At 68.7% G+C, this 25,711-nt stretch overlaps 3 protein-coding genes across 13 annotated transcripts in view; 2 read left to right on the top strand and 1 right to left on the bottom strand.

Annotated features, from left to right (window-relative positions):
- Window positions 1–16,706, top strand: part of MTA1 (metastasis associated 1) — a 38,768-nt gene extending 22,062 nt beyond the window's left edge. For 6 of the 10 annotated variants that reach the window (XM_073799947.1, XM_073799943.1, XM_073799950.1 and 3 more), the window contains 18 exons: window positions 535–585; window positions 983–1,109; window positions 1,229–1,292; window positions 3,626–3,743; window positions 6,773–6,875; window positions 7,650–7,749; window positions 8,395–8,583; window positions 9,900–9,974; window positions 10,108–10,166; window positions 10,558–10,673; window positions 10,915–11,066; window positions 11,161–11,350; window positions 11,445–11,534; window positions 12,439–12,591; window positions 12,722–12,757; window positions 15,490–15,521; window positions 15,809–15,960; window positions 16,049–16,706. In XM_073799947.1, the coding sequence (XP_073656048.1) occupies window positions 535–585; window positions 983–1,109; window positions 1,229–1,292; window positions 3,626–3,743; window positions 6,773–6,875; window positions 7,650–7,749; window positions 8,395–8,583; window positions 9,900–9,974; window positions 10,108–10,166; window positions 10,558–10,673; window positions 10,915–11,066; window positions 11,161–11,350; window positions 11,445–11,534; window positions 12,439–12,591; window positions 12,722–12,757; window positions 15,490–15,521; window positions 15,809–15,960; window positions 16,049–16,199 (1,958 nt within the window). In that variant the 3' untranslated portion in view covers window positions 16,200–16,706. Of the gene's footprint in view, window positions 1–534; window positions 586–982; window positions 1,110–1,228; window positions 1,293–3,625; window positions 3,744–6,772; window positions 6,876–7,649; window positions 7,750–8,394; window positions 8,584–9,899; window positions 9,975–10,107; window positions 10,167–10,557; window positions 10,674–10,914; window positions 11,067–11,160; window positions 11,351–11,444; window positions 11,535–12,438; window positions 12,592–12,721; window positions 12,758–15,489; window positions 15,522–15,808; window positions 15,961–16,048 lie in introns of those variants that run through there. The other 4 variants (XM_073799944.1, XM_073799946.1, XM_073799948.1 and 1 more) reach the window with 2 other exon arrangements.
- A 2,209-nt stretch (window positions 16,707–18,915) lies between these two features.
- LOC141277913 (uncharacterized) lies at window positions 18,916–21,547 on the bottom strand. Its single transcript, XM_073799956.1, has 2 exons — window positions 19,913–21,547; window positions 18,916–18,936 (listed from the first exon to the last, which is right to left on the bottom strand). Exons 1-2 carry the CDS (start codon window positions 20,831–20,833, stop codon window positions 18,931–18,933), a joined length of 927 nt encoding a protein of 308 aa, XP_073656057.1. The 5' UTR covers window positions 20,834–21,547; the 3' UTR covers window positions 18,916–18,930.
- CRIP2 (cysteine rich protein 2) lies at window positions 20,444–25,711 on the top strand. 2 transcript variants are annotated; one of them, XM_033850447.2, is made up of 8 exons: window positions 20,444–20,578; window positions 23,567–23,661; window positions 23,744–23,801; window positions 24,157–24,297; window positions 24,380–24,448; window positions 24,528–24,622; window positions 24,937–24,994; window positions 25,077–25,711. In XM_033850447.2, the coding sequence occupies exons 1-8, from the start codon at window positions 20,536–20,538 to the stop codon at window positions 25,142–25,144; spliced, it is 627 nt and encodes a 208-aa protein (XP_033706338.1). In that variant the 5' UTR covers window positions 20,444–20,535; the 3' UTR covers window positions 25,145–25,711. The 2 variants fall into 2 exon arrangements, with proteins under 2 accessions (XP_033706338.1, XP_073656058.1); XM_073799957.1 differs by lacking the exon at window positions 20,444–20,578 and having other exon boundaries at window positions 23,110–23,661.

Raw genomic sequence — 25,711 nt, 5'->3', positions numbered from 1 at the left:
GTGCTGGGGTCCACATCGTGGAGACCTTCCACAGCCCCACCGCATGCCAGTTTCGAGTTTCAGGCTTTCCCTGTGCCCATCGATGGCCCAGCCCTGGAGGTGTGGCCGAGGCCCCCCGGATCACCATCCGCAGGCAGGAAGCACGCGTTGCTGACCGGCCTTGGGACACGTCCCCCGCCCCCGCCCCCCCACGCTGTGGCTCGGCCGTGTCCCCCGCCCCGTCCTTGCTTCTCCCGACTTCGTAGGGGCAGGTGTGTTCTGTGTGCAGGTAGCAGGGCCTCGCTGCCCAGGCTTGTCTGGGGCTCTGCTTGGAGAGTCTTGGGCAGCGTGGGCGTGGGGTTGGCAGGAGCTGAGGTCAGCTAGCAGGGATGTCCAGAGGCTCAGGTGTTCTCTGTCTTTGGCTGGGTGGTCCGCGGCCCCCTTGTCCACCCTGCTTCCTGGCCTCACAGCCCTCAGTCCAGGCCGGGCAGGGAGTGAGTAGCGTGGCACGCTGTCGCTGACCCGCCATCTGGGTGCTGTCTGTCTGTTACACAGCCCTGTCGGTCTGCTATAAAACCGGATCGGGGGCCGACAACGGCGAGGAAGGTAAGAGCCGCCCCTGCGGGAGGGTCCTGAGGTCTGTGCGCCGGGCTGCCCGTGTGCCCGCGCCTGTGTGCCCTGCTGTGAGGCAGGCCTGAGGGGTTCCTGGCGCAGGGAGGGCTGCGGGGCATGGTGGGTCCTGCCCCCCTGTCCTGGACGTGCAGCAGCTGCTGTCTCGCTTTCCCTTCTTTCTCTGACGTGCTGCTTCCCAGGCCAGCACAGGACATTGTCCTCCTTCCTGCTCAGATGCCCGGGGCTTCTGGGGTGCGCTGCGGGGACCTACACTGCCACCTGCCCCGGGTCCAGCGTGGGGAGGGGCCTGTGCAGCCAGCGTGTGGGCCTTTGTCCAGCCGCCTGAGCGTGTGTCTCTGGGACCAGCTCACGGGAGCTCTGTGTCCTTCAGGTGAAACAGAGGAGGAAATGGAGAACCCAGAAATGGCAGACCTGCCCGAGAAGCTCAAGCACCAGCTGAGGCATCGAGAGCTCTTCCTCTCCAGACAGCTGGAGTCACTGCCCGCCACCCACATCAGGTACCCGGGGGCCGGGGGCGGGCCCGAGGGAGTCCCGCCACCCACGTCAGGTGCCCGGGGGCCGGGGGCGGGCCGAGGGAGTCTGCCCAGCTCCCCTGACGCGCGCCCTTATCTTGCAGAGGGAAGTGCAGCGTCACTTTGCTCAACGAGACTGAGTCCCTCAAGTCCTACCTGGAACGGGAGGTGAGACCCGGCCATGGGCTGGGGCTTGCGGGGGGGCAGAGGCGGATCCTGGCTCCGCTGGTCTGGTCTGGGTGGGCGTTGCTGCTCCCACCTCACGCTGGGCTCAGGCCCTTCCCCACCCGTGGCGCCCTGAGGCCAGGCGCCGTCACGGCCCTTCCCGGTGTCCCGTGCAGTCCCCACTCCTCGCACCTCCACAGTGAGGGCCCAAAGTGGGCGTGACGGCTCCCGGGGGTCTGCTCTCCCCACCACCCCCGCCCCCCAGGAGGGGCACGACTCGTCCTGGAGGGGACGATGGGACCCGTGCTGGCCGCCGTGGTCGCCGTCAGGCTTCCCCAGCGGGCGTGTGGCCCTACTGCAGTCCAGGCCACCGTCTCCAGTCTTCGCTGGGTTGACCCACGACTGTGTTGGCCAGGCAGCCAGAGGGTTTCTGAGCTTAGGAAACCGAAACCGTAGTGCTGCCAGGGTCTGGGGCCAGGGCACCGACCTCCTCATCCCAGACCAGGGTGGGAGGGGAGCCACGGCGGCCGGTGCCTGGGCCTTGCTGTGACCCCCGAGCTGCTCGCCCTGAGCCCGCGGTGACACCCGGCGGGTGCGTGCTGCCCGCCCAGCGCCCCTCCCCCGAGGCGGAACGACCGAAAACGTCCCCAGAGGGTGCACGCGTGAGTCCTGGGAGCAGCGAGAAGCGTGTTTGGGGACGATGGCAGGCCAGCGGGGTCAGGAGCGGCGCGGGCACGGGTGTTACCTAGTGGGACAGGTCGCAGTGTAAGGGAGCTCCTGGGGCCAGGCGAGGAGTGGTTGTGGGTCCGGGGTCCCCTCCCTGCGTGTCCCCACGCACTGCGGGCTCCCCTGGGACCTGCGTGCGGCCACCCCGCAGCTCCTAGCAGGAGTGTCATCGTCTGTGGGCGACGCTTGTTCTCAGCCACAGTTCCCTCTCCCCGAGGCAGGGCCCGGCTCTTCCCGGGGGCCCAGAGGGGCAAGGTGGACGGGGGGTCGGACCGTGGACCATGGTGACAGCAGTCCAGCGAGGGAGGGCAAGCCCGGTGCCGTGGCCTCACCGAGGCCTGACTCCATCAGGCGTTGGAGCACCACCAGGAGGACGCTGCCTGGAGTCGGCGCTGAAGAGCCCCCAGGGCAGCCCGGGCTCCAGGGAGCCGCCGCGTGCCTGCCCACGGGACAGAGCAGGGGCCGTGGCCCCCAGGCGTGCGTCCACTGGGGGCTGTTGTCTGCAGTTTAGAAAGACCCCTGAGTGACAGCCACACAGAGGTGGTGACGCGGAGGGACGGCCGTGAGCAAAACGGCGGCTGTGAACCACTTGGTGTCCGGCAGTGGCGAGCGCGTGGGCCCCGTTCGGGGACCTGTGTGTGTCCTGGGCGCACGCCTCGTGGTTTCTGCTGCTCTCGCTCACCTGTCTAGGGGTGGGTGGCTCTTAGCCTGAGACGGCAGGCAGCCCACTGGGACGGCCTCCCCTCCCGGTCTGGGCGGCCCCGGGCAAGAATCGACTGACTGCGCCCAGGCCCGCCATCCTGCTCGGGCCTCAGGGAGTCGGTCCTCGGCTGCGGGTGCAGCCGCAGCCTGCACGGACCCGCACCCAGAGGAGCCCTTGGCGCCGACGCAGGAGCTGGCCGCCGCCGGGGAGCAGAGGCCGCGAGAAGCAACCACAAGGGACTAAGAAAGGCGGCACGGGGACACGGGGCCAGGTAGCAGTCCTGGCACGGGGTGCCGCGACCCTCGGCGTACACGGGGAGACCCCCGGGGAAGCCCAGGGTCGGCAGGCTGGTTTCTGCAGAGCAGCCCAAGCCAGCTAAACGCAGCTTCTGAGAAGCAGCTTCGGCACGTGGAGTGCCAGGCAGCGAAGGGCCAGGAGGGCCGGACTGTGCCAGTTCCAGCCGGAACAGCCTGGGCGCAGGCGTGTGGGGTGAAGACAGGCTCCGAGGCTGAGGGCCGCAGGCTGCTGCTCCGCTGACAGCTCTGGGCACCGAGTCCAGAACATTCTGTAACGTAACCCCCTTTGTGTACATCTCCTGTGACAACTGCACGAAAACGGCACTATCTTCTCAAAGGACGTGCCCAGAATCTGTCAGCTTCGTTCCCAGATGCCTTCGGATTTTTGTTGCTGTGAAATGCTCTCATAAACTCAGTTTTCAAACTGTTGCTGTGGTGGGCACGTGGCAGTGTGGGGAACTGGCGCCACAGCTGCCTCCCCTGCGCTCTCAAGCCTGCTGACCCGTCAGCTCTCTGTGTCTCCCCGACGGTCGCCCCTCCCGTCTGCTGACCTCCCACGAGCGTGGCCGAGGGTGCTGTGTATTGACGCCGCCCCGTGTGCTGTTTTCCAGGACTTCTTCTTCTACTCTCTCGTCTATGACCCCCAGCAGAAGACCCTCCTGGCTGACAAGGGGGAGATCCGTGTCGGGAACCGGTACCAGGCGGACATCACCGACCTGCTGAAAGAAGGTAGGGTGGGCCGGGGGGCTGGCGGGGAGGGCGGGGGCCTCTGGGTGTTGGGATGGGGCGGCAAGCCCCAGGACCCCCAGCAGGAGGGGTCGTCGGACCCTCTCTGGCACCTGCAGATTTTGTTTCCTTTCGTCAGTTGTTTTCATAACCTTTTCGAAGCCCTTTTTCTCTCCCAAAAACTCGTTTGAATGGATCTGCCTGTTTCACTGACTTCTGGCGGGTGGTGCCGTCCGCGAGGCTGAAGTGCACGGGGACGCGGTGGCAGCTCCCCTGCCCTTCAGTCCTCAGCAGCCCGGGGGTCGTGGGCGGGCTTGACTCCCAGCTTCTCAGCCCGTTCTGTCCCCGACCAAGCTGCCCAGGCAGGAACGTGGACCCGCGGTGACCAGCAAGGCCGGTGCTGTCTGGCTTGGGGCGCCGTTTGGCGGGCTTCCTTCTGGGGCCATGTGGTTGAGCCCGGGTCACTTGGGTGGTGGCCACATTCAGGCAGCTCAGGTTGACCGGGAGCGCGGCGGGGTCCGGGCCTCGTGGTACCCGCCACCTCCCCTCCCCCACTTCCTTCCTGCGCGGCCGCGTAGTTGCTGTGCGGCAGGCCCGACGGCTGACCTGCGCGCTTGCTTGCCCGGGATGGCGCTCTCTTCGGAGCCTGTGCTCCTGCGGAGTGGTCCCCTGTGTGCAGGGTCATCCCCGCGTGGCGCCCAGGTGTCCCTCAGGAGCGCGGTGTCCTCCTGGCGAGCGTCCCCAGCACCTGTGGGGCTGCGGGTTGGGCTCGGCTCCCCTGTGGTCTGTGCCTCGGTTTCCCCTGTGCTGTGGAAATGCCAGACGTCCCCTCTTTCCGTGGCTGCTGCTCCTTTCGGGGGCGCAACCCCTGATCCCCAGAAGCTGGTCCGCTTGACCTAAACATCCGCTCTCGGCCTGTGTGCGTGTTTCCTGCTGCACACGCGCACGAGCGCACACGCGCGCCACACCTCCCACGCGTGTGCATCTTACACACACACACACACACACACACACACATTTGCCTCCCCCGTTGGTTGGTCTTGGTCTCTGTCTCTGTCTTATGGGGGTTCCTGCCGCCGGTCGGATGTGAGAAGGAGGGCTAACGGGAAGCACCTGGTGGGGGCGGTTCCCTTTGTTCGTGGGTGTCCGGCTCCGTCCCAGGTGGGGTGAGGCTGCCCGTCCCACCAGCCCTGGCGCTCTGCCCTGTGGTCCTGCCCTGGGGCCACTCGCGTCACTTGTGGGGGCCCCCGCACTTGCGCAGGGTCAGATGCGCTGGCCCAGCTGGTCTCCTGGTGCAGCCCGTCCTCCTGCTGGGGGGGTGCGCCTGGCACCCGGGCCCCGCTCCAGGGATGGGCATCCTCCAGTGGCCCCGTGGGGCCTCCTGGTCTACACCATCCCAGCCAGCCTGGCTGAGGATAAAGGGCCACATCCAGTGGGAAACAGCGGCGGCCACAGGAGAACACTGAGTGGCTGGAACGTCCGAGGACCTTGCTTTCTGGCCAGCCCTGGGTGCTTGGCGGGAGGACGCGTCTCTGGTCTCAGGGTGCCCCGGGGAAGCCCTGCCTGCAGCCCCAGGGCCAGGGGCGGCATCCCTACAGCCCTTCCTCCTCCCGACCCCTGGGCTGCTGGGGCGAGGTGGGGTCGGCCTAGGCCTCAGTTCCCTGTTCTCCTCCTGGAGCCTGGACCCTTCCCAGCGGGTGAAGCTGTGCCCCTGCCTTGGGCGCGTGAGGCGTCTGCAGGTGCACCAGCGGGCGTGGGCGCCAGCTGGGGCCACAGCTAGCTGTGCCCGTGGCTCTGGGCTCAGTTGCCCAGCAGTCGCTGGGGGCTGGTCGCGGCCTGCAGACCTTGGATCCAGGAGTGGGGGCCCTGCCTTCCTTGGTACCCACTGTCCCTGGGGAGGGCTCTCCGTGCCGAGTCACCACCAGGAAGGAGCCTACCCACGACACCGGGAAAATCCCACCTGTGTTCGTCCTACAGATGCAGCCCCCAGGACCCCGACCCCTCAGATCTCTTCGTTCCCACCCCCGGGTCGGTCTGCAGTGCAGGGCTTCTCTCCTGTGAGCCTCTGGCCCGGCGCCGTCCCCTGGGGCCTAGCAGGGCCTGACCTTCCCCAGGGCGAGGGAGCACGTATTTCCTTGGTGACTTCCAGCCGTGCCCGGCCCTGCATGACCGCGCTCGCACAGGGCTCCCGCGGGCTTGCTGAGTGCCGTCAGGGGTCCTGCCCTGGGTCTGGAAGTTGGTCGCCACAGAGAGCGACAGAGGCTGAGAGGGTCTGCAGACGTGCAGGCGGAGCGCCTGAGCTGAGCGGGGTTGTGACCTCGGGGCGGGCGTTCTCTGGACCCTCGTGCTGGCCTCGTCTGCCCCTTGCAGCCTGGAGCACGTGGCAGGTGGCGCTTGGCATGGGCAGCTGCCCAGGAGAGAAACCCTCCTGGCTGGGCCCTGAGCCCCATGCCCACCGCATACAGGGTGAGGAGTGGGGCTCCCGCCTGCAGAGGGAAGAGGCCCCAAGACGGAGGCTTTTGACGCCGAGGGCGCCCTTGGGTGGCAGGCGTGGGTCCGCACTGAGTTGACATCAGTGTCCTCGTTGTGGCAGGGCTGCCGCTGGGGGCTGGGCGCAGCCGCACCCCACCCCGCAGAGCCTCAGAGGAAAGAGTTGATTGGTCAGGTCCGAGCCGCTGCACCCCTCTGTCCAGCTGGCTGTGCTCCCTGGGCCCTCCCGACGGCACCTCTTCAAGCTCCTCCACGGGGGCCACGGGCTGCCAGCCCCAGGCGCCCACTGTTTCCAGAGGTGAAGGCCATCGTGTGTTGAGCGCGCCCTGGAGCTCTGGGCCCGACCGCCCCGTGCGTGCACGTGCCTGCTCGCGTGTGTGTGCGCACGCGCGCCGTCGCCTCGTCCCTGGGCTCACTCGCCCTCCCAGCCCGCTCCCCGCCTCAGCGGCCTGGTACCTCGTCCAACCCTGGGCTCCAAGCGGAGCTGCGGGGGTCTTCTCACGGCCTCGGTGTTCTCACCGCGCAGTGTTTCGTCCTCCTAGGCGAGGAGGACGGCCGAGACCAGGCCAAGCTGGAGACCAAGGTGTGGGAGGTTCACAACCCGCTGGTGGACAAGCAGATCGACCAGTTCCTGGTGGTGGCCCGGTGAGTGCTGGGCTGGGGCGGCCACGTCCTGCCTGACCCCCGGGCGCAAGCCGGCACGGGGCCTGAGCCACTGCCCCGCCCCTGCGGTGGGCGTTGGGTGCCTGTCCTACAGGGCGTCCCCCAGTGAAGGGCCTGGGAGGTTAGAGGGTCCGGGGCCCTGCTCTGTTGAGACCCCCTCGTGGCTCCTAGGGAGGCCTGCAGGGTGGGGCCTGGCCCTTCCCTAAAGGTGGAGCCGGCTCTGGGGGGCTGCTGGGTCCCTGGGTCCAGGAGGCAGCCCGACCTGTGGACCTCAGGGGCCGCCCGCCAGCCGAGGCCACGTAAGCCGGCCGCAGATGGGGGCTCTTTCCCCGGACGGTAGGGCTTGCTCGTCCGGCTCCAGGACTGGGCACATGTGGCCTGGAGGCGCAGGGCCTCCTGGGCACAAAGGGGCAGCCCTCCGAGGAGCAGCTTCTGCCCAGGCCGGCCCCCCAGGGGTCCCTGGGCTGGGACAGCAGGAGGGGAGCTCCTGCGAGCACACGGGGGCCACACGCCCAGAAGGCGCCTGGGCCGGGTGCCGTCGGAAACAGTGTAGGAATGGGGTCCTGAGCCTCAGGACCTGAAGGCTCTCTTTTGTAAGAAGAGGTCTGCGAGGTCTCAGAAACGACGTCCCCGCGCTCCAGACCACAGTGTTCCTTCCCGAGACAGCCGAGTCTGGACGCCTCTGCGTGTCTGGCTTGGTCCGGCCGCTCCTCCTGCTTGTCCGCTCCAGTGGTCAGCGTCTCTCCTCCTCCCCAGCTCCGTGGGCACCTTTGCACGCGCCCTGGACTGCAGCAGCTCTGTCCGACAGCCCAGCCTGCACATGAGCGCCGCGGCCGCCTCTCGGGACATCACCCTGGTAAGTGAGAAGGCCACCGGGCAGCCGCGGCCCTGTGCGTCTGCTCAGATCAGCAGCCGCTGCCCGGGCGGCACAGCCCTCCCTGGGGGGCACAGCCCTCCCTGGGGGGCACAGCGCAGGGCTCTCACTGCCCCTGTGTGGTGACCCTGTCTCATGCTGGTGAGAGGCTGCCGGCCGGCACGTGGTCAGGCCGTACTGGGCCCTTGCTGGTCTGCGGGCCGCACGTCCTCAGCCCGCCCTTCTCTTTCCACACTTGCCACCTCAGAGGCAGCGGCATCTCCCAGAGGACGGCTCGTGCCCTAGGCCGGCCCCTCCTGCCCAGGGCACTTTGGCCCTGGGGTCAGTCACCCACTGTCTGCCGGCTGAGCCCCCCGCCTCCTGGAGTCCCGCCCCTGCCGAAGTGGGCCTGGGAGCACACCTGCTCCCCTCTTCTGCTCCGAGCAGCTTGGCCTGTTCCTGTGCTCTCCCCAGAGGCCCCCGGCCGCCCCCCCGAGACTGTCCGTATCCCCTCCCAGGTGGCAGGGAGGGCCAGCCCCTGGGTCCTGTGGCCTCCCACACGGCCCGGGTGTGCCTCCTGCCTGGGGCCGGGCGGGGTGGGGTCGCCCCAGCTCTGGGGCCCAGGCGACCCCGCCTCTCCTGCTGCAGTTCCACGCCATGGACACGCTGCACAGGAGTGTGTACGACGTCGCCAAGGCCATCTCGGCCCTGGTGCCGCAGGGCGGGCCCGTCCTCTGCAGGGACGAGATGGAAGAGTGGTCGGCCTCGGAGGCCAGCCTGTTCGAGGAGGCCCTGGAGAAGTACGGGAAGGATTTCACTGACATTCAGCAAGACTTCGTGAGTACCGGGGCGCAGGTTCAGGTCCCTGCTGTGCCCGCCGGGCCGCCGTTTTTCCGTCCCCTTGTCTGTTAGTGGCTCCGGAGGAAACGCCCAAGGCCGCCTGCTGGGGCCTGGGCTGAGCCACCAAGGCGAGGTCCACGCTGGTGTTGCTGGGGTCCTCGCCGGGCCTTGTTTGACTTGGTTCGTTTGGCTGTGTTGGTTGTTCTTAAGTGGCCGAGCGTCTCCGTGTACGTCCTTGCTTTGTGTCCCTTGCAAGTGTCCACCAGTGAGCCCGTGGGGATTCTAGCAACGGCAGGGCCTGTGCCCTCAGGGGCCCCTCCTGCCCTTACAGCCCCTGAAATACACTTGAACTCATCTGAAAGGTGGCCAACCGGTGGTCACTCAGAAGAGCGCGCCTGTGCAGAGAGGGCGGCAGGGGCGGCCGGGCCGGCCTGACCGCGAGCGCCTAGGAGGGGCCGGGATGCAGCGGCCTCGCCAACATCTGACTCTGAGCAGCACCTCTGCAGTAACGGACGAGGCTGATGCCACAGCACCCACGTCAGAAGGCAGGCGGCACTACTGAGGGTGGAGAAGCATGTCGGTCCCCAGAGGCCATCAGAGGGACCCGCGCAGCCCCTGGTGCCGTGGACACAGGCCGAGCCCAGACAGCCGGCCCCCTGTGCGAGGCAGATGCACGGAACGTACTGAACACCTAAGCAGGGCAGCAAGGCCTCCTCACACGGAAACAAGCGCAGCGAGGAGGCGGGCGGGACATAAAGCACTCAGCTCGCCACGCCTCCCGCACGTCCCGGGCCCAGGTGCGCACAGAGTCTGAATTGTCGACACGCCCGGGAGGACGTCGTGGGAGAATCCGCGCCGCGGGACTCGCCTGAGACTGGCCCGGAGGTGGCGTGGAAACGCAGGGGGCGGGATGGCAGCGGCAAGACTCTGACGGCCACACTGGACTCACAGGCAGCCTGTGAAGCCCAGAGGTGGCGCCCGCACAGCGGGGGAGCTGGGACCCGGGAGCAGAGTGACCGCGAGGACGTACAGGGGAAGCGTTGCAGCCCACGGTCGTGGGTGGGGCTGGTGTCTGGGCGTCCAGCGCCTTGCGCGACGGGAGGGGGCACCCACCGCCGACCGAGCAGGGCAGAGGTGCCGAAACCGGGGAGGAAGCTCTTGCGTTGAATGGAGTGTGCCTGAGAGGGAGAGAGAGAGGGCAAGGCCTGAGAGGGGCCCTGACGCGGGCTGGGGGGAGGCTTGCCCCCTCCTGGGTGGGGTTAGCGGCCCCGCCATGCCCCCGCCCGCCCCCTGACGTGCCCCTCTCCCCCCAGCTCCCCTGGAAGTCGCTCACCAGCATCATCGAGTACTACTACATGTGGAAGACCACCGACAGATACGTGCAGCAGGTGAGGGCCCGGCCTGGGCGGGGGCCGAGGGGTCCTGTGGGAACTTTAGGGTGAGGGGGCAGCGTGGGGACTGGGGGATCCCCTCTCCAGACCCACCTGCTGGCCGCCCTGACCCTTTGTTCTGTGTTTGAAGAAACGCTTGAAAGCAGCGGAAGCGGAGAGCAAGTTAAAGCAAGTTTATATCCCCAACTAGTAAGTACGCCCCTCACGGCACCGTCCCGCGTCCCACGTGGCCCCGTGGTGCCGTCCTGGCTGAGTCCTAGAGAGAGTCGGGGGCCTGTCATCGAAGCCCGTGGTGGCCCGGGGGCAGAGGTGGGGACAGCACAGGGCATCAGGACGGGACCCCACCCGGCCTGGGGTTCAACTCTGAGCTGAGCTAAGCGCAGGCAGATGGAGCTGGGGTGTCGACAAGGTGGGAGCTGCTTCTAGAACTCGAGGGGAGAAAGATCACACACCCTCAGGCAGGGGTCAGCGTCTGCCCTGTGGCCAGGCAGGTCTGGACTGGGGCTGCCGGGCCCCAGAGCCGCGCGCCCAGGGCTTGGTGGTCCCGTGACGTCTTCCCTCTCTCCTTTCCTTACCTAAGTAACAAGCCAAACCCGAACCAGATCAGTGTCAATAACGTGAAGGCAGGCGTGGTGAACGGTGCCGGGGCGCCAGGCCAGAGCCCTGGGGCCGGCCGGGCCTGCGAGAGCTGTTACAGTAAGTGCCCCGCCCGGCATCTGGGTGCCCCTAGCCCACAGCCCTGGGCGCCCCTGCACTGCCCTGGGGCCCAGCCTGGGGGCGGTGGCCACGCCCTGCCGGGGAAGCCCTCTCGGGGAGTACCGGGTGCCCGGGCCCACAGGGTGGGTGGTGGGCGCGGGCGGGCGACAGCTGTGTAATGCTCTCTGCCGTCACTGGTTCTGCTTAAGAATCCGTCTATTTCCAACTTTGTTGTCCGTAGCCACCCAGTCTTACCAGTGGTATTCTTGGGGTCCCCCTAACATGCAGTGTCGCCTCTGCGCATCTTGTTGGACATATTGGAAGAAATATGGTGGCTTGAAAATGCCAACCCGGTTAGATGGAGAGAGGCCAGGACCCAACCGCAGTAACATGGTAAGTCGGTCCCCCCCACCCTGCCCCAGCGCACGCCCCGCGGTCCGGCCCGCGGTCATGGCGCTGTGTTGGGGCGGCTCGCCCCCTTCCGCAGAGCCCCCACGGCATCCCAGCCCGGAGCAGCGGGAGCCCCAAGTTTGCCATGAAGACGAGACAGGCCTTCTACCTGCACACCACCAAGCTCACGCGGATCGCCCGGCGCCTGTGCCGTGAGATCCTGCGCCCGTGGCATGCCGCCCGGCACCCCTACATGCCCATCAACAGTGCGGCCATCAAGGCTGAGTGTGAGTGTTCCTGCGGGAGGGGCGCTGGCGGGGCTGGTGGGGACGGGGTGTGCAGCCCCCGCGGGAGCTCTTACCCGGGCCTCGCACCCCACAGGCACGGCACGGCTGCCCGGAGCCTCTCAGAGCCCGCTGGTGCTGAAGCAGGCCGCGCGGAAGCCCCTGGAGGCCGTCCTGCGGCACCTTGGTGAGCCTGCTCTCCTCCAGCGCAGCCCTGGCCCCCCCAGGGGGTCCCAGCCTCTCCCCACCCTGCTCCCCTCGCCCCTGCAGTCCCCAGGGATCTGGGTCGGGGGCACTGGCTCTTGTGATGCCTCTGAGCCTGGATCTCCCGCGGGGGCTTCTCCGCGCCCCACGCCCCAGGGCAGGGTCACGGCTGGGTGGGAGACGTGCACACCTAGGCAGCAGCCTTGCAGGGAGGGGCCTCGTGGCCTGGGGACCCTGAGCCCTTCGGCTGGCTTTGCCGCCCCGCCCCGCCCGGCTTGTTCCTGGGCCCTTGGCTCGGCTGGGCTCGGCTGGGCTCGGCTGGCCTTGGCTGGGCTTGGACGAGGGCGGGGCTTCCCCTTCGTGAGGGACATTCCAGAGCCGGGAGCTCCCGGCAGCACTTGCTGTGGAGTCTCGGTCCCGGGGCTGGCCTCACCCCGACCCGACCCATGGGAGGAGGTGGTCTCTGTTCCCTGCGAGCCCCCCAGGGCTGTGGGACCTTGGCAGGTGTGAGCCCGTGCCTTCCAGGCCGGCGCTCGTGGGCTCGTCCTCGGCCAGCCAGCTGGGCCGTTAAAACTCATCGTCTGTCTAGTGGCCAGCCCTGTGCCGTCAGCTCCGGTGGCCGCTGAGTGGACCTGCTTGTTTATGGGTATCTGGAGCCTGTAAGCTGCCGGTGGTCCCCGGTGTTGCGGCCCTTTGGCCAGGGCTGAGGAGCCAAGGAGCCCGGCCCCAGCAGCTGTCCCCGCTCGCAGGATGCCCGGGGGTGCTGGCCTGCGGTGCCCTCCCGGGCCCTGGTCGCCATGGGCCTGGGCTCTGGCGGCCCACAGTCGGGCGGCAGGGCTGCTGCCGAGAGCCCGCAGTGCGCCCACCTGCCCGCGTTGCCTCTGCAGAGACCCACCCCCGCCCCCCGAAGCCCGACCCCGTGAAGAGCGTGTCCGGCGTGCTCGGCGGCCTGACCCCGGCCAAGTCGGCCCCCGTCATCAACAACGGCTCCCCTACCATCCTGGGCAAGAGGAGCTACGAGCAGCACAACGGGGTGGACGGTGAGTCCGGCGGGGCCTTGGGCTTGGCCAGCACGGCCTGTGGCCCCGGGGCACCCGACCCTGGCCCCCGCCGCGCCCGCACCCGCTGACCGTGTGTTCTCTCCTCTCTCCTGCCGCCGGGCGCTGCCAGGCAACGTGAAGAAGCGCCTCTTGATGCCCAGTAGGGGTAAGGCCCGGCCCTCCGCGCGTGCCTGTGTGTGCTGTGCTCACGCGTGCGCGGCGGACGGCTCAGGGCACGTCCAAGGGCAGTCCACGCGGGCTGGGCCGCACCCTGCTGCCCCGGCTCCTCCCGATTCACCTGTCGCTCGGCAAAGACCGGAGCGCTGCCCCTCGGGCCCCCAGCTCGCCCAACGCTGCCTCCTGCCCCGGGGCCTCCGGCTCGCGGGCCACCCCTCCTTCCGGGCCCAGCGCCGGTCAGTGGACTGTCCTCGCTCCGGCGGCCCTGGTGCCCCCGCCGCCCGCCTGTACTGTCTGCTGTCGTGCTGCGACTGTCCGCATGCCGCCAGCCTCAGCTTGCGTGGCCGCCTGCGCTGTGCTTGCAACCCTGCCTGCGCCCCTGCCCCAGTGGGGGGCTTTGGGACCCTGGTCTCCTCGGGGGGCAGGTGGGACAGAGCTGTGGTGTGGCCGGCATGGCTGGGTGGGGGTCGGCGAGGCCCGGGTGGACGCTCAGGTCAGGGCCCCGCATGGAGGCGCGCCCAGGGCTGAGGGTCCCAGAGCTGAGGCAGCAGTAGTGCCCTCTCCTGAGCGGGATGGGATGCTCGTGGGGTGTGCGCTAGGGCAGCCCTCTGTGGGACCCTCCTGCCGTCGGCGCCTCTGGAATGTGGCTCCTCTCACCTGCCCAGGGCCCGGCTTCTGCCCCCTCAGCTGGCGGTGGGGTGTTCGTGGGCTGGGGCTGCTCTAGGAGGGTGTAGCCACTGTGGCAGTGTGGGATGTGTCAGACCTGGGTGTCCCAGGGCCCCCCGGGGATTTGCCTGCGGCCGGACCCGTGTGTGGGGGGGGGGGGGAGGTGAACAGGGAAGCAGCTGAAGGGAAGAACGTGGCAAGTGCACTCGGAGCCCCTCCTGCCAGCCTCTCGTGACGGCAAGGTCAGGTCGGGTGTGGGTACCCCAGCTCCATGGGGCAGCAAGCATGGACACGTCCAGAGCCCTCCCCAAGCTCAGGACTGGAGGGCTACTGGCCCCAGGGGTCTGGCCGAGGCTTGGCTGTCCTGGGATCTGTGGGAGGTGGGCCGGACGTGGGGACCCGGGAGGTAGCAGCGGCCAGCGGCCACTGGCCCAGCCCTGTCCCCTGTACGCTCCCTCTCTCCGCTGTGTCTGAGAGCCCCAGCAGGCACACCCTGAGGGTCAGCCGGGGGTACTGGTGCCGGGTCCTGCCATCTCACCCCATCTGGACACAGGCTCTCGCCTGCACCAGGCCCCGCCCCCCCCCCCCCCCCCCCCCGCCCTGGCTGCCTCACCCACGACCCTGCGGTGGGGCTCTGAGGGCGGGGCGCTAGCCTGCTGATCTCCCTCCTCCCCCCCATAGCCTTCGGGCGGGGAGGCTGTCGCAGCCCCTGGTCCCAGCAGCGGGGCTGGCTGCTCATCTGCCCCTGCGACAGGTGCCCTGGGGATGGTCTGATTACACCCACAGAAGGGGGTGAGGGGCCGCGTGCTCATCAGCAGGCAGCTTTGGGCTTTGTGGTCCGACCTGTGAAAAAGCCGTTAGTTAGTGGGAGGGATGAAATCTTTTTGCTTCTGTCGGGTTTTCCGAGATCGATGTGCTTCCATACCTATCTACTTCAGCCCCAGCGTGCAGATCCCGGGTGGGGATATCGGGGGCTGCACATGAGCCCTGGGAGGAGGCCACAGCTGGCCTCCTAGGGTGCTGTGGGGCAGCGGGGGCAGCAGCGGGTGGCGGGAGCTGGCTCTGGGCGAGGCCCGGCCTCTGGCACTGGTGGGGCCTTAATGGGCTAACAGGCCCACGGACGCGCCTGCGGCTGCATCCACCCTCTGGGCCTGCCGCATGCACGCGCTCCCCTGTAACGCTGACCGTGTGCTTTCTTTCCTCCGCCACCCATCCTTCTGGTAGGCACCTACCTGGGTAAGTAGCACAGGGCCTCGAGGGCTGCAGGCCGGGTGCCACGGCCCCTCCCTCTGCCCTGCCGGGGTTGGGGTACTCCAAGTTAGGAGGCGGTTTGCAAAGGGGAGGGCTGGACAGCTCTTCTCTGCTCGTCAAGAGACGAACCGTGGCCAAGGGGCCCTTTTGGGAGGAGCTGGTCCTGGGAGGCCCCTGGCAGGACGCAAGTGGTGGAGACCAGCCCTCATGGGCACGTGCTCCCACGGCCGCCCACAGACTCGCCCCACGTGTGTCTGGGAGCCACAGGTCTCGGGCGCCCGTTGGGAATGTGGACTGAGACCTGGGACGGCGTCTTTCCCCTTCAGAGGGGCAGCTGCTTGTGGCTGCAGACCCCCGGCCATGGGGTGGAAGCACTGGAACCCTGGCCAGAGCCTGGCCTCCTGGCCACTCGAGGAGCTTCTGTCAGCTCCTCCGTGGGTGGCTGGCCCCAGGGTTTGCGATGGGGGCTGGGGGCCCCTCGGGAGGAAGCCCGGGGTAGCCCGGCCTCCTGGGGTCTGAGTGGTGCTGCCCGGGGAGTGGCCGCCTTGCAGAGGGGCTGCCCGGCGCCACTGTATTTATACCCACCGTAGACCAGGCCCCGGTTGTCGCGGCCCAGTCAAGGGAGCGAGCTCAGATCCGAGACTCCGGGCCCCCACCCAGAGCGCCGCCTGGGTGTGGGCTGTGGCTCTGGGGGGACCTGGCCCCAGGTCTCCTGCTTCTCGGCTGCGGGTCCTCAGCGAGCGTGTTGAGTGCAGGACGTGCCTTGCCTTGGACCTCACAGCCTGTTCTCCTCCCTCTTGTCAGGTTTGGCGAATCACGGACAGACCAGGCACATGGTGAGAGGGAGGGTCCCCGTCCTCCACACTCGTACACACGTGTGTTCCCACAGCTCCCGCGGGCCTTTGGGGGAGGCCCCCCAGGCCTGCAGGCGCTGCATGGGAGCATCTGGGAGGCCCAGTGGGACCAGAGGAGGGGCAGGCGGCGGGTCTCCATGGCCCTCGGAGGGCCCCCTCCCTGCCCGGGGTGGCCAAGCCTCCATGCTCCCCGCTGGGACCGCCACCTCGGGCTTTCTGGGTGCCCACGTGGAGGCCCCGGGCTGACCCCTGGCGCCTCCCCACCGCAGGGACCAAGCCGGAACCTGCTGCTCAACGGGAAGGCGTACCCCACCAAGGTGCGGCTGATCCGGGGGGGCTCCCTGCCCCCCGTCAAGCGGCGGCGGATGAACTGGATCGACGCCCCCGATGACGTGTTCTACATGGCCACCGAGGAGACCAGGTGGGGCCTCCAGGACCAGCGGCGGGCAGGGGGCAGGGGCCACCGTGTCCGTGTCACTCGTCTGCGTCACTCGGTGTCTCGATCACAGGAAGATCCGCAAGCTGCTCTCGTCCTCCGAGACCAAGCGCGCGGCCCGCAGGCCCTACAAGCCCATCGCCCTGCGCCCCAGCCAGACCCTGCCGCTGCGGCCGGCCCCGCCAGCGCCCGTCAACGACGAGCCCATCGTCATCGAGGACTAGGCGCCGCCCGCCTGCCCGCAAGGCCCTCCAGCCGCAGACCGCGCCCGCCCGCCACCCGCCCGCCGCCCCGCCGCCCGGTTTCGGTAGTGCCCCCCCCCGCCCCCCCCCGCCCCCCCTGCAGAGAGACTGCTCCTCGGCCCCCAGCGGGGGTGGGGGGGAAGCGCCGCCTAACTTACTCCAGGGCCGCCGAGGAGTCACCTTTTTAGCTTGTGTTTACTTTTTGGCCGGAGCGGAGCTGAGGGGCCGCCCCAGCGCTCGCCCTGCGACGCGGGTCTGCGGGCCGGCCGGGAGTTTCCTTGTGTTCTGTTGAAGGTGCCATTTTAAATTTTATTTTTATTACTTTTTTTGTAGATGAATTTAAGCTCTGTAACTTACACCTGGAATGTTAGGATCGGCGTGGCCAGTGGCCAGCCGAGCTGCCTGGTGGGGTTGGCCCCTTGTCTTTTCAAGTAATTTTCATATTAAAAAAAAACAAAGAAAAAAAACTCATAAAAACAAAAAATCCAACTAGCCCTTTCCGTGTCTTTTGTCCCCAGTCCTCTCCCTGTCTTGGGCCCACCTCACCCTCAGGGCAGAGCCGGCGCTCGCCATGGGGGAGGACGCTCAGGGAGAGGCACTGGCGAGCAGCGCGTGGCAGGCCTGGCCCGCATACCTGCCTCCCGGAGGCCCTGGCCCGATGCCCACCACCTGGCCCTGGGAGCAGGGAGAGGTCCAGCCAGGGCTCGCTGGCGCTCACTCGGTGGCGGGGGCAGGGGTGGGGGAGCGGAGACCCCCTGTGTCTGTTCAAGGCAGGGGGTGGTCTGGACCTGGCCTGGGACCCAGACTGGCAGGTGCCTGGCTTCCGTCGGGGCAGCCAGCCTAGCTGGGTCAGCCGGCCGGCCAGCCTGCTCCTGGCAGAGCCCTGCCCCAGCTGTCTGCGGGTTTTTGCCAGGAACTGCAGGGCCACCCCTAGCAGGTGTGGAGTTTCCACAGGGAGAGCTCGCTCAGATTTCAGCAAGTCCGCTCTCAGACATCCTGCCTCGGCTGGCCCCCGCACAGCCGCTCCGGGCCCAGGGGACAGGTGTGGCCAGGCCGCGGTGGGGAGGGGTCTGGGAGCCACGCTAACCTCCGCCAGCCGAGGGGCTCCCCTCCGTGAGCTCTGCCTCCTGTGCCTCCAGCCCCACTGTGACGCGTGGGCATCTCAGCTGGGGAACTGAAATAGAAACCACCCTGCTCCCTCGCTGGAGACAGATAAGGGGCGTCCTGGCCTCCCAGGACCCAGCTGCAGGGCCCCGCAGGGTGGCGGGCCAGGGTGTCAGAGGAGTGGCTGTGGCACCCGCCCCCCGCCCCCCGCCCCCCCCACAGCCAATTCTAATCTGCAGTCCTGGCACCACCCCTTGCTGCCCCTGCTGCCCCAGGGCTTCCGTTGCAGTGTCAGCCGAGGTGCGGTGGGGGGTGGGGGGGTGCGGCGCACAGCTGGGAGGCCAGGCTGGTGACCTTGAGAAAGACACTAGCTTCCTCCGGGGCCTTTTCCAGTCCTGGGGCCTGAGGATGGGGTGGGGTGGGGACGGGAAGGGAGGGTTCTCCCCAGGCCCGGTACTGATTTCCCTTCCCCCAACCTGGCCCTCCCCCTAGGCTGGTCGAGATCTCCGTCCCAAGGACAGGCAGGCCCTGCGGAGAGCCAGGAGCCGGGGGTCCCCCGCCCCCACCCCAGCACTGTGCTGGGCAGGGCCTGGGCTGCGTGTCCGCCTCTCCGCTGCTGGGGGGTCTGAGCCGAGGCTTAGCGGCGGGGTGGGAGGCGGGTGTGGGCGGGGGGAGCAAGCTCTTGGGTGCCCAGGAGTGTTTGCCAGCTTTGGTCTGTTCTCGTGGGCCTGGCAGGGGGCTGTAGCCGTCTCCTCCACAACCCCCAGCGCCAGGGCCATCTCAGGGGGACAAGAGTCCCCACAAGGGACTCAGCCTGGACGCCTGCCCACCGCTGGGCGCAGCCCTGGGGGTCCTGTGGGAGAGCGAGACTGGGCTCCTGCGTGTGCCATTTGCCAGCGCTGCGGCCCTAGGGGAGGGGCCTGCCTTACCACCTAGCCACCTGGCCTGGCCACCTCGGGGCAGGCCCTGCCTGCTTCCCACGAACTTGCTGTCCTCACCCAGCCCCACGGCCTGCTCACCAGGAGCTGGCCTGGCCTGTACCTGCCCCAGTCCCTAGCCCTCAGTGGCCTCGGAGGCAGATGCCGCTGCTCTGTGTCCCGCGATCTGTGCCCCTTCCCGCCAGGCCCACAACAGCCCCGGTGCCACCAGCCCAGGCACTGCAGCTGGGTGGCAGGGCACCTGCGCCGCCCCACTCTCCCCTCCCTGGCTCCAGGGCATCTGGCCAGGGCCCAGCGCCATTCCTTTGCTCCACCCCCATTCGCTCTCCAAGCTGGGCGACACCAGTGCCCAACCAGTCCGCCCTCCACAGCAGTCCTGCAAATTTCAGGGGCGGGGTGGAGTCACGGAGGCTGATGCCCGGGGGTCCCCGGGGGCTCCCAAGCTACAGAGGAGGTGGTAACAGGTGCCAAGTGGGGGGCAGTGGGTCCATGAATTATTCAGAGACACCGGACACCCAGCCTGAGCCAGGAGCGGGATGTGAATGACTGACCTGCAGGCCACCTTGTCCAAGAAGGGGGGCCCGCTGAGGCCTCCTCTCTGGTCTCTGCCCTGGCTGGCTCGGGGCCAGAGCCCGAGTGCGAAGGGAGAGGGGGCCGGCCAGGCTGGTCAGTTAGGCCTGAGGGGGGCCACATGTTTCTGGGCTGTTGTCCTCACGGAAATGGCACTGGCTGAAGGGTGTGGGTGCAATGGGTGGGGGCACCGCTGGGAGCAGGGCCGCGGAGGGCTGCCATGAAACTGCCCTGTGAGACTGGCTCACCCAACCACTGTGAACACGCTGGCACCAGGGGCCAGGAGAGGCGCCGGACGCCACCAGGCAGAGGAAATCGGCAGTGGGGGGCAGACCTCAGTGTCCAGCACAGAGCCTCAAAGACAGGGCAGGGGGTGAGGGGGCTGGAGCCCGCTGCCCAGCCTGGGCCTAGTCGTCTGGGCTTGGGGGTCTGTCCATCTGCCGGACTTGAGGCTCAGCTGGGGATGGAGGTCCAGAGGAGAGCCCATGAGGAGGCAGAGCCCCTGGGAGGTGGCCCCAGCGTCCTCCAGGTCCCCCAGACCCCGGGGTTAGGGCCGGGTCCTGCATGGCTCCAGGTGCAGGTAGGGAGAGTGGGAGTGGTCAGGCAGGTAGGTAGGTCCCTGTTGGCAGGAGGGCTGTGGACCCCGGGGAGAGACCCCGAATGCTGGCAGATCCCTAGCTCCCCGGCCCTCCAGGAGAGTGCTTCGGCACCACCAAGCTGGAGGTCAGAGGCCCTGGGCCCTAAGCTAGTGGGGTCCAGACGAGGGATGCCCGTGGCGGGAGCCGGGGGAGGGGATAGGGGTAGAAGCTGACGGCAGGGTCCGCCCATTTGGCCGGCCACAGCACCCGCGAAAGTGGCACTCCAGGGGCCCCAACATCTCCTCTCCCTCCTCTCCTCCCCTCCCTACCGCCCTCGGGTGGGAGAGCTTGGGGAGGACAACTTCAGAGCCTGCAGCACAGCCCCGCGGGTCCCCTCGGTGCCGGGCATCCCCTCCCCAACCCCCTTCCAGCAGTTTCTCTCGCGCTGTTTTTGGAAGTGGCAGGCGCCCTGCCCTCCACCCGCTGGGCCTTCAGCACCACTGACAGTGTTAGGCGGGGCCGGGACCGGGCCTGGACCGGTGGCGCGCCCGCCCGGAATCCCGCTCCTATCCCACCGCAAGGCCGTTGCTATAGAAACCGAGCAACAAAGGGAAGCGGGGTGGCGGCGCGCGGCAGGGTGGGGTAGGGTTCCCTTGGGGACTCGGGCGCCAGGACCGGGCAGGGCGGACCGGTCCGCCGTCGGGGAGTCAGTCTGCTTGTCCCGACGCCGCCCTTCCGGGCCGAGGCCCCCGCTGGCCAGGACGCCCCCAGTCGAGGGGGCCGCGGACTCCCAGCCCCACCCGCGGCCCGGCTGGCTGCCCCAACGTTGCCATGGAAACAGGCGAGGACAGGGCGGGCCTGGGTAGAGGCCACCTCGCGCGCGCGACCCAGGGGCGCCCGGCGGGTCCAGTCGCCCCCCATCCGCCCCTGCAGGTGCGCCCCCGCCCCCGCGGCGCCCGGACCCCGAGGGCGGGCTCCCGACGCCCCGCCCCGGACGCAGACCAATGGGAGCACAGACAGCCGGTCGGGCGGGGCTGGCGGGGCGGGCGAGGCGGCGGCGGCGGCGGCGGCGGCGGCGGGGAGACGGGCGCGGGCGGAGGACACGGGCTGAACGGGAGCGCACCGGCCATGGCCTCCAAGTGCCCCAAGTGCGACAAGACCGTGTACTTCGGTGAGTGCCCGGGCCCGGCCAGCACCCCGCCGCCCTTCTCGGTCCAGGATGCGCGGCCCCGACCCGGCTCGCCGCGCTGCCCACGCGGGTGCGGCTGAAGGGCGGAGCGGCGACAAGCTGGGGGCGGCCACGCCCGAACCCCGAAGTGGACGATGGGGGTGGGGCGGGGGCCCGAGGCCCGGCGGGTGGGGGGGCGCGTGGTCCCCCCGAGAATACGCCCGGGCTTGGGGGAGAGCTCTGGGTTCGCGGGCGCATCGCGGTTCTCCCGGCGGTGCCGAGCGGGGCGGGGTCGGGCGGGGCAGCAATCTCCGGGCGCTTCTCGCGCGCTCCTGTCTGTCCCTCTCGGCCGTTTCGCACGGACCCCAGTCCCGCCTTCCGCGGACACGTGGCCGGGCTGGCGTGGCCTCGACCCGTGACCCCCAGCCCCCACCCCGACCTCTGCCCACGCGGGGCTGGGCTAGGGCTGGGCTCTGTCTGGACTCAGTCCACGCGGGGGCGACCTTGGCCTCTACCTCCTGCGTGTCCCAGCGCGCGCCTCTCCTTGGTTCACGTCCCCCCAGGACTTTCCCGGGGGTGAGGTGACAAGCGAGTCCCCACAAGCAGGAGAGGACGCTGGAGCCCAGGTGGCCAGGCCCCCTGCTTCCTCAAGGTCAGAACAGTGGCATTCAGGAGGAGGTAGCTGGGTAGGAGGGCGTCCTCTCTGCCAGGATGCCCCCTGGGTTGGCGGCACCTGCCCCCCCCCCCAGCACTGGCTCACCCACACTCTGGCGCTCTGACCCTGTTGTCTGGCTCACCCACTCTCGCTCATCCTGGCTGATCCGACTTTGCCAGGGCGGCGAAGTCCCTGCCCACCGAGCCTCCCACCAACGCCCACACAGACAGACTTGGTGGCACAAGCCAGGATGGCCAGAAGGGCAGGGAGAGACAGGGACAGACGGGGGATCCGATCCTTCTGTTGTCATCCTAAGGGCAGTGGTCCGGGTCTGGACTGGGGACAGGCCGAGGTGAAGATGGCCACTTGGCTTCCCAGCAGGCCAGAGCTCGAGGAGGAGGCCGGAGGAGGCCGACGTTGTTTGCTGTTCCCAGAGGGGAGGGACCGGATTTGGCCTGGAGTGCTTCTGGGCTGGCTGGAAGCCGAGGGGCTTCCGGATGCCTCCCCAGGAGTCCGCCCAGCCCTCTGTCCCCATCCCAGACAGGGCTCATCCTGTAAGGCTCAGGGTGGGGGCCAGCGCCAGGGTCCTCCTGCCAGCCCCGCTGCCCGCAACTTTGCTCCCAGTCATGCTAGCTCAGGACCGGGCCGACAGTCCCGTGGACAGCCCGGAAAAGCGCTTCTGCCTGCTTGGGCGGCCGCCGGCTCCCAGCAGAAAACAAAGGCGGCTCAGACTCGGCTGGCTTCTGTCCTGGTCTGGAGGCCCTGGTGGAGGAAAGGGCTGGGGGCCAGACCCTCCCACCCCCAATCAGGCTTCACCCCAGCAGCCTACCCCCAATAAGGCTTCACCCCAGCAGCCTACACCCCAAGCGTGTGCACAGTGCAACCTGGGCCAGGATACCCCAGGGTGACCTCAGGGACACCGAGCCTTTGTGTCCCCAACAACCGTGCAGCCGGGTGAGGGCCGGTTCCCTTCCGAGCCATTAGGCTCAATCGATTCTGCCTTCCCAACTTGGGCCGGTAATGTGTGGCCGTCGACCTGGCCAGTGGGTCTGAGGGTCATTCCCCTGCCCCCAGGTGGCCACATCCTACAAACCAGCCAGTGGTTCTGGCAGCCCTGAGCTGCAGCTGCCTCGGCCGCCGCTGGCCAGAAGGAGAACTGGGAGAGGATCCGAGCCCGCCTTGGGCTCAGCCAGCTCCCATCTGCCCTGGCATGGACCTGGGGCGAGGCCTGGCCAGCCTGCGTCCCAGCCTCCTTGGTGGAGTGGCCAGAGGGATCTAAGCTTGTGCTGCCCCTGGCCGGGGCCAGCAGGTTCCACCAGGGCCGTGGGGAGACATCGCTCAGGGCTCCGAACCTGGGCCACCAGGGGGACTCACTGCCCTCCAGCAGCACCCACAGGCCACCTGGGGCTCGGGGTGCCCCTGGCCAGGCTCTCTCTCCCTGCTCTGCTGGGGCCCTGGGGGAGGCCTGGCCCGGGTGGGGGCCCCTCTGTGAGGGGGACCAGAGGAGCCACTGGTCCTTGGCCTCTTCTTGGGGCTTGGCCAGATTCTGCCAGGGTGGAAGGGGCCCAGCCCACCTGACCCCCCTGCTCCCCTCCCCGATGCCTCTGGCCGGGCCCCTTTCCAGTTGGGAGGAATTCCAACTCAGCTCCGGCCTTTCTTCCTGCTCTCTCCTCCGCCCTTTTCCTGCTGTGCTCCCCTGGGGAAGCCTCAGCTTCCGTCCACTGGGAGGTGGCCCAGCAGCCCCAGCCTGGGGCAGGGGACAGGGAGGGGCCCCAACGTGACCCTCAGCAGCTGGTCTCAGACCTTGAGTGCCAGAGCAGCAGCCAGAGGCGGGGGGGGGGGGGGGGGGCGCTCAGAGCTTAGGGAGAGGAAGCCAAATATAGACAGGCAGGCGTCCTGTCCCACGGGTGTCCCATGGTGGCGACAGGGACTGGCCTCTCGCAGGGGTTCTGGAGGCTTGGGGCCACCCTTCAGCGGGGGCGCTCTGCCAGCTCCATTAGGGCCTGATTGGAGGGTTTGGGGATGTGTGTGAGGGAGGGGCAGGTGTCCTGGTGAGGGGATTAGCAGGTGCTTGAGCTGGGACCCCGTCCAAGTTCCCTGCTGCAGCCCGTGACCCAGGGTGATGAGGGTGCCTGAGACCCAGAGGGAGAGCAGGGCCCCTGGGGAGCAGAAGGTGGTTACGGTGGGGGAGCAGGCAGGTGCCACGTGGCTCCTGGGTGGGGATGAAGGGGACCCGGCGCAGAGGCTGCCCAGGAGCGGGCAGGACAGCGGGGGCAGCAGGCGGCTGAGCGTGGGAGGGCAGGAGGGCGCTGGCCCTGACCCCTCTCCCGCCCCAGCTGAGAAGGTGAGCTCCCTGGGCAAAGACTGGCACAGATTCTGCCTCAGGTGCGAGCACTGCAGCAAGACGCTGACGCCAGGGGGCCACGCCGAGGTGAGCCCCTCCCCCGGGCAGGGAGGGGGGGGCCGGGGAGCCCAGGCCCGGCCCCCGCCCTCATGCCCTGCCCTCTGCCTAGCATGACGGGAAGCCCTTCTGCCACAAGCCCTGCTATGCCACGTTGTTCGGACCCAAAGGTGAGCCTGGGTGGGGCGCCACGGCGTGTGATCTACTCCAGCGCTGGGGGACGTGGCCAGTGCCGATCCTCGGCCCAGCAGAGACTTGGGGCTGGCCTGGCGGGACGCTGTGGACCCTCGGATTCCCCCGGCCCCCTTGTCTCCTTCCCCATGCTGGCCCCTCCCGTCCTTGAAGGACCAGCATCCTCCGTGCCTTTCCCGGAAATCTGCAGCCCACGGGTGCCCTCTGGGTGGGGGTCCTGACCCCACAGTGGGCCGCGGAGGACCCTTTTCTGAGAAGTTGGGGGGTGGCTGTGAGGGCTGGGTGGTGGGCGAGCCCACTGGCCACGCCCCTACAGTGCCTGCCGCCTCACAGGGGTGAATATCGGAGGTGCCGGCTCGTACATCTACGAGAAGCCCTCTGCCGAGAAGCCGCAGGTCACTGGCCCCATCGAGGTCCCCGTGGCCCGAGCTGAGGAGCGGAAGGCCAGCGGCCCCCCGAAGGGGCCCAGCAAAGGTGGGCTGGGCTGAGTTTCCGGGGGCAGGGGGGCCGGGGCGTCGGAGCCGCTGTGCCCCGTCCTGACTCCTCCCCCTCCCAGCCTCCAGCGTCACCACGTTCACCGGGGAACCCAACATGTGTCCTCGCTGCAACAAGAGGGTCTACTTTGGTGAGTGGCCGCGCCCACCCCCAGCCTGGGAGGTCTCCGCCAGGGGGGCCCCCGACCTCACCACCTCTCCCGTCCCCAGCCGAGAAGGTGACGTCTCTGGGCAAGGACTGGCACCGGCCGTGCCTGCGCTGTGAGCGCTGCGGGAAGACGCTGACCCCAGGCGGGCACGCGGAGGTGAGAGGGGCGCCGGCTGGACGGTTGGGGGCGGGGCGCGCAGCTGCCGGGGACGGGAGGCGGGGGAGGGGCGTGCCGGGCGGTGGGCGTTGTCCCCTGGTGGCCAGCCTCGTGGCTCGCGTGCGCGCAGTGCTGCGTGGCGTGGCGTGGCGTGGCGGCGCTGTCCTCCCCTCCAGCTCCCCCAAGGTGAGCCGACCTGGCCAAGGCTTTGAGAACTCGAGGGTTCAGGGAGACCCGGAGGAAGCCACCAGGGGGAGTGGGGAGTGTGGACTCCGTGGCCCTCGCTTCTCACCCCCCCCCCATCTCGTCCCTAGCACGACGGCCAGCCCTACTGCCACAAGCCCTGCTACGGAATACTTTTCGGACCCAAGGGTGAGTGTGGCCAGGAGGGTCTGGGATGCGGGGTCCCCCTTCCTCCACCCCTCCCCTACCACCCTTGCCCCTCTCCCCACAGGGGTGAACACCGGAGCTGTTGGCAGCTACATCTATGACAAGGACCCCGAGGGCAAGGTTCAGCCCTAGGCCCGCAGGCCCTTCTGCGGGGCATTGGCCCGCCTGCGCAGGCCCCTGGCCAGGGGCCCACTGCTTGGCTACGAGGGGAGAGTGACCGCCGCCCAGTCCCACCTCAGCACCTGCGAGTCCAGGGCCTGCGTGTTGGGGAGGAAGCCCCTGAGCTGACTCCAGAGCCCTGCCCACCAACCCTGTCTCCCTGGGTGTGTCTGCCTTTGTGTCCCCAGCCACCCGTCACCCCTTTTGTGTCCTCCTGGCCCCCCGTGTCCCCATGTCTGTATCTCACGGCCCACACGTCCCTGAACGTCCCTGTGGCCTGGGTGGGTCTTTCTGAGGTGGCCACCCCACGCTCCCCCTCCTGCTGCCCGAGTCCTGCCCACAGTGTTATTTATGCTCCCCCTGCCCGTGACAGCCACAGCCACGCCCCTCACAGTGTCCCAAGGGTGGAGGGACATCCCTGCCAGGAGCCCTCTGCCCGCCTCCCACCCTGCCTCGCAAGCGCCCGCCCGCCGCCCTCACGTGGCTCACATTCGACTGCCGGGCGTTCTGCTGTCAATGAAAGGTTTGAGGATCGCACAA

The sequence above is a fragment of the Tursiops truncatus genome, chromosome 2 (assembly GCF_011762595.2).
Source record: "Tursiops truncatus isolate mTurTru1 chromosome 2, mTurTru1.mat.Y, whole genome shotgun sequence".
Lineage (NCBI taxonomy): Eukaryota > Metazoa > Chordata > Mammalia > Artiodactyla > Delphinidae > Tursiops > Tursiops truncatus.
Note: the sequence above shows the minus strand (reverse complement) of the source record. Positions and strands in the feature narration are given on the sequence as shown.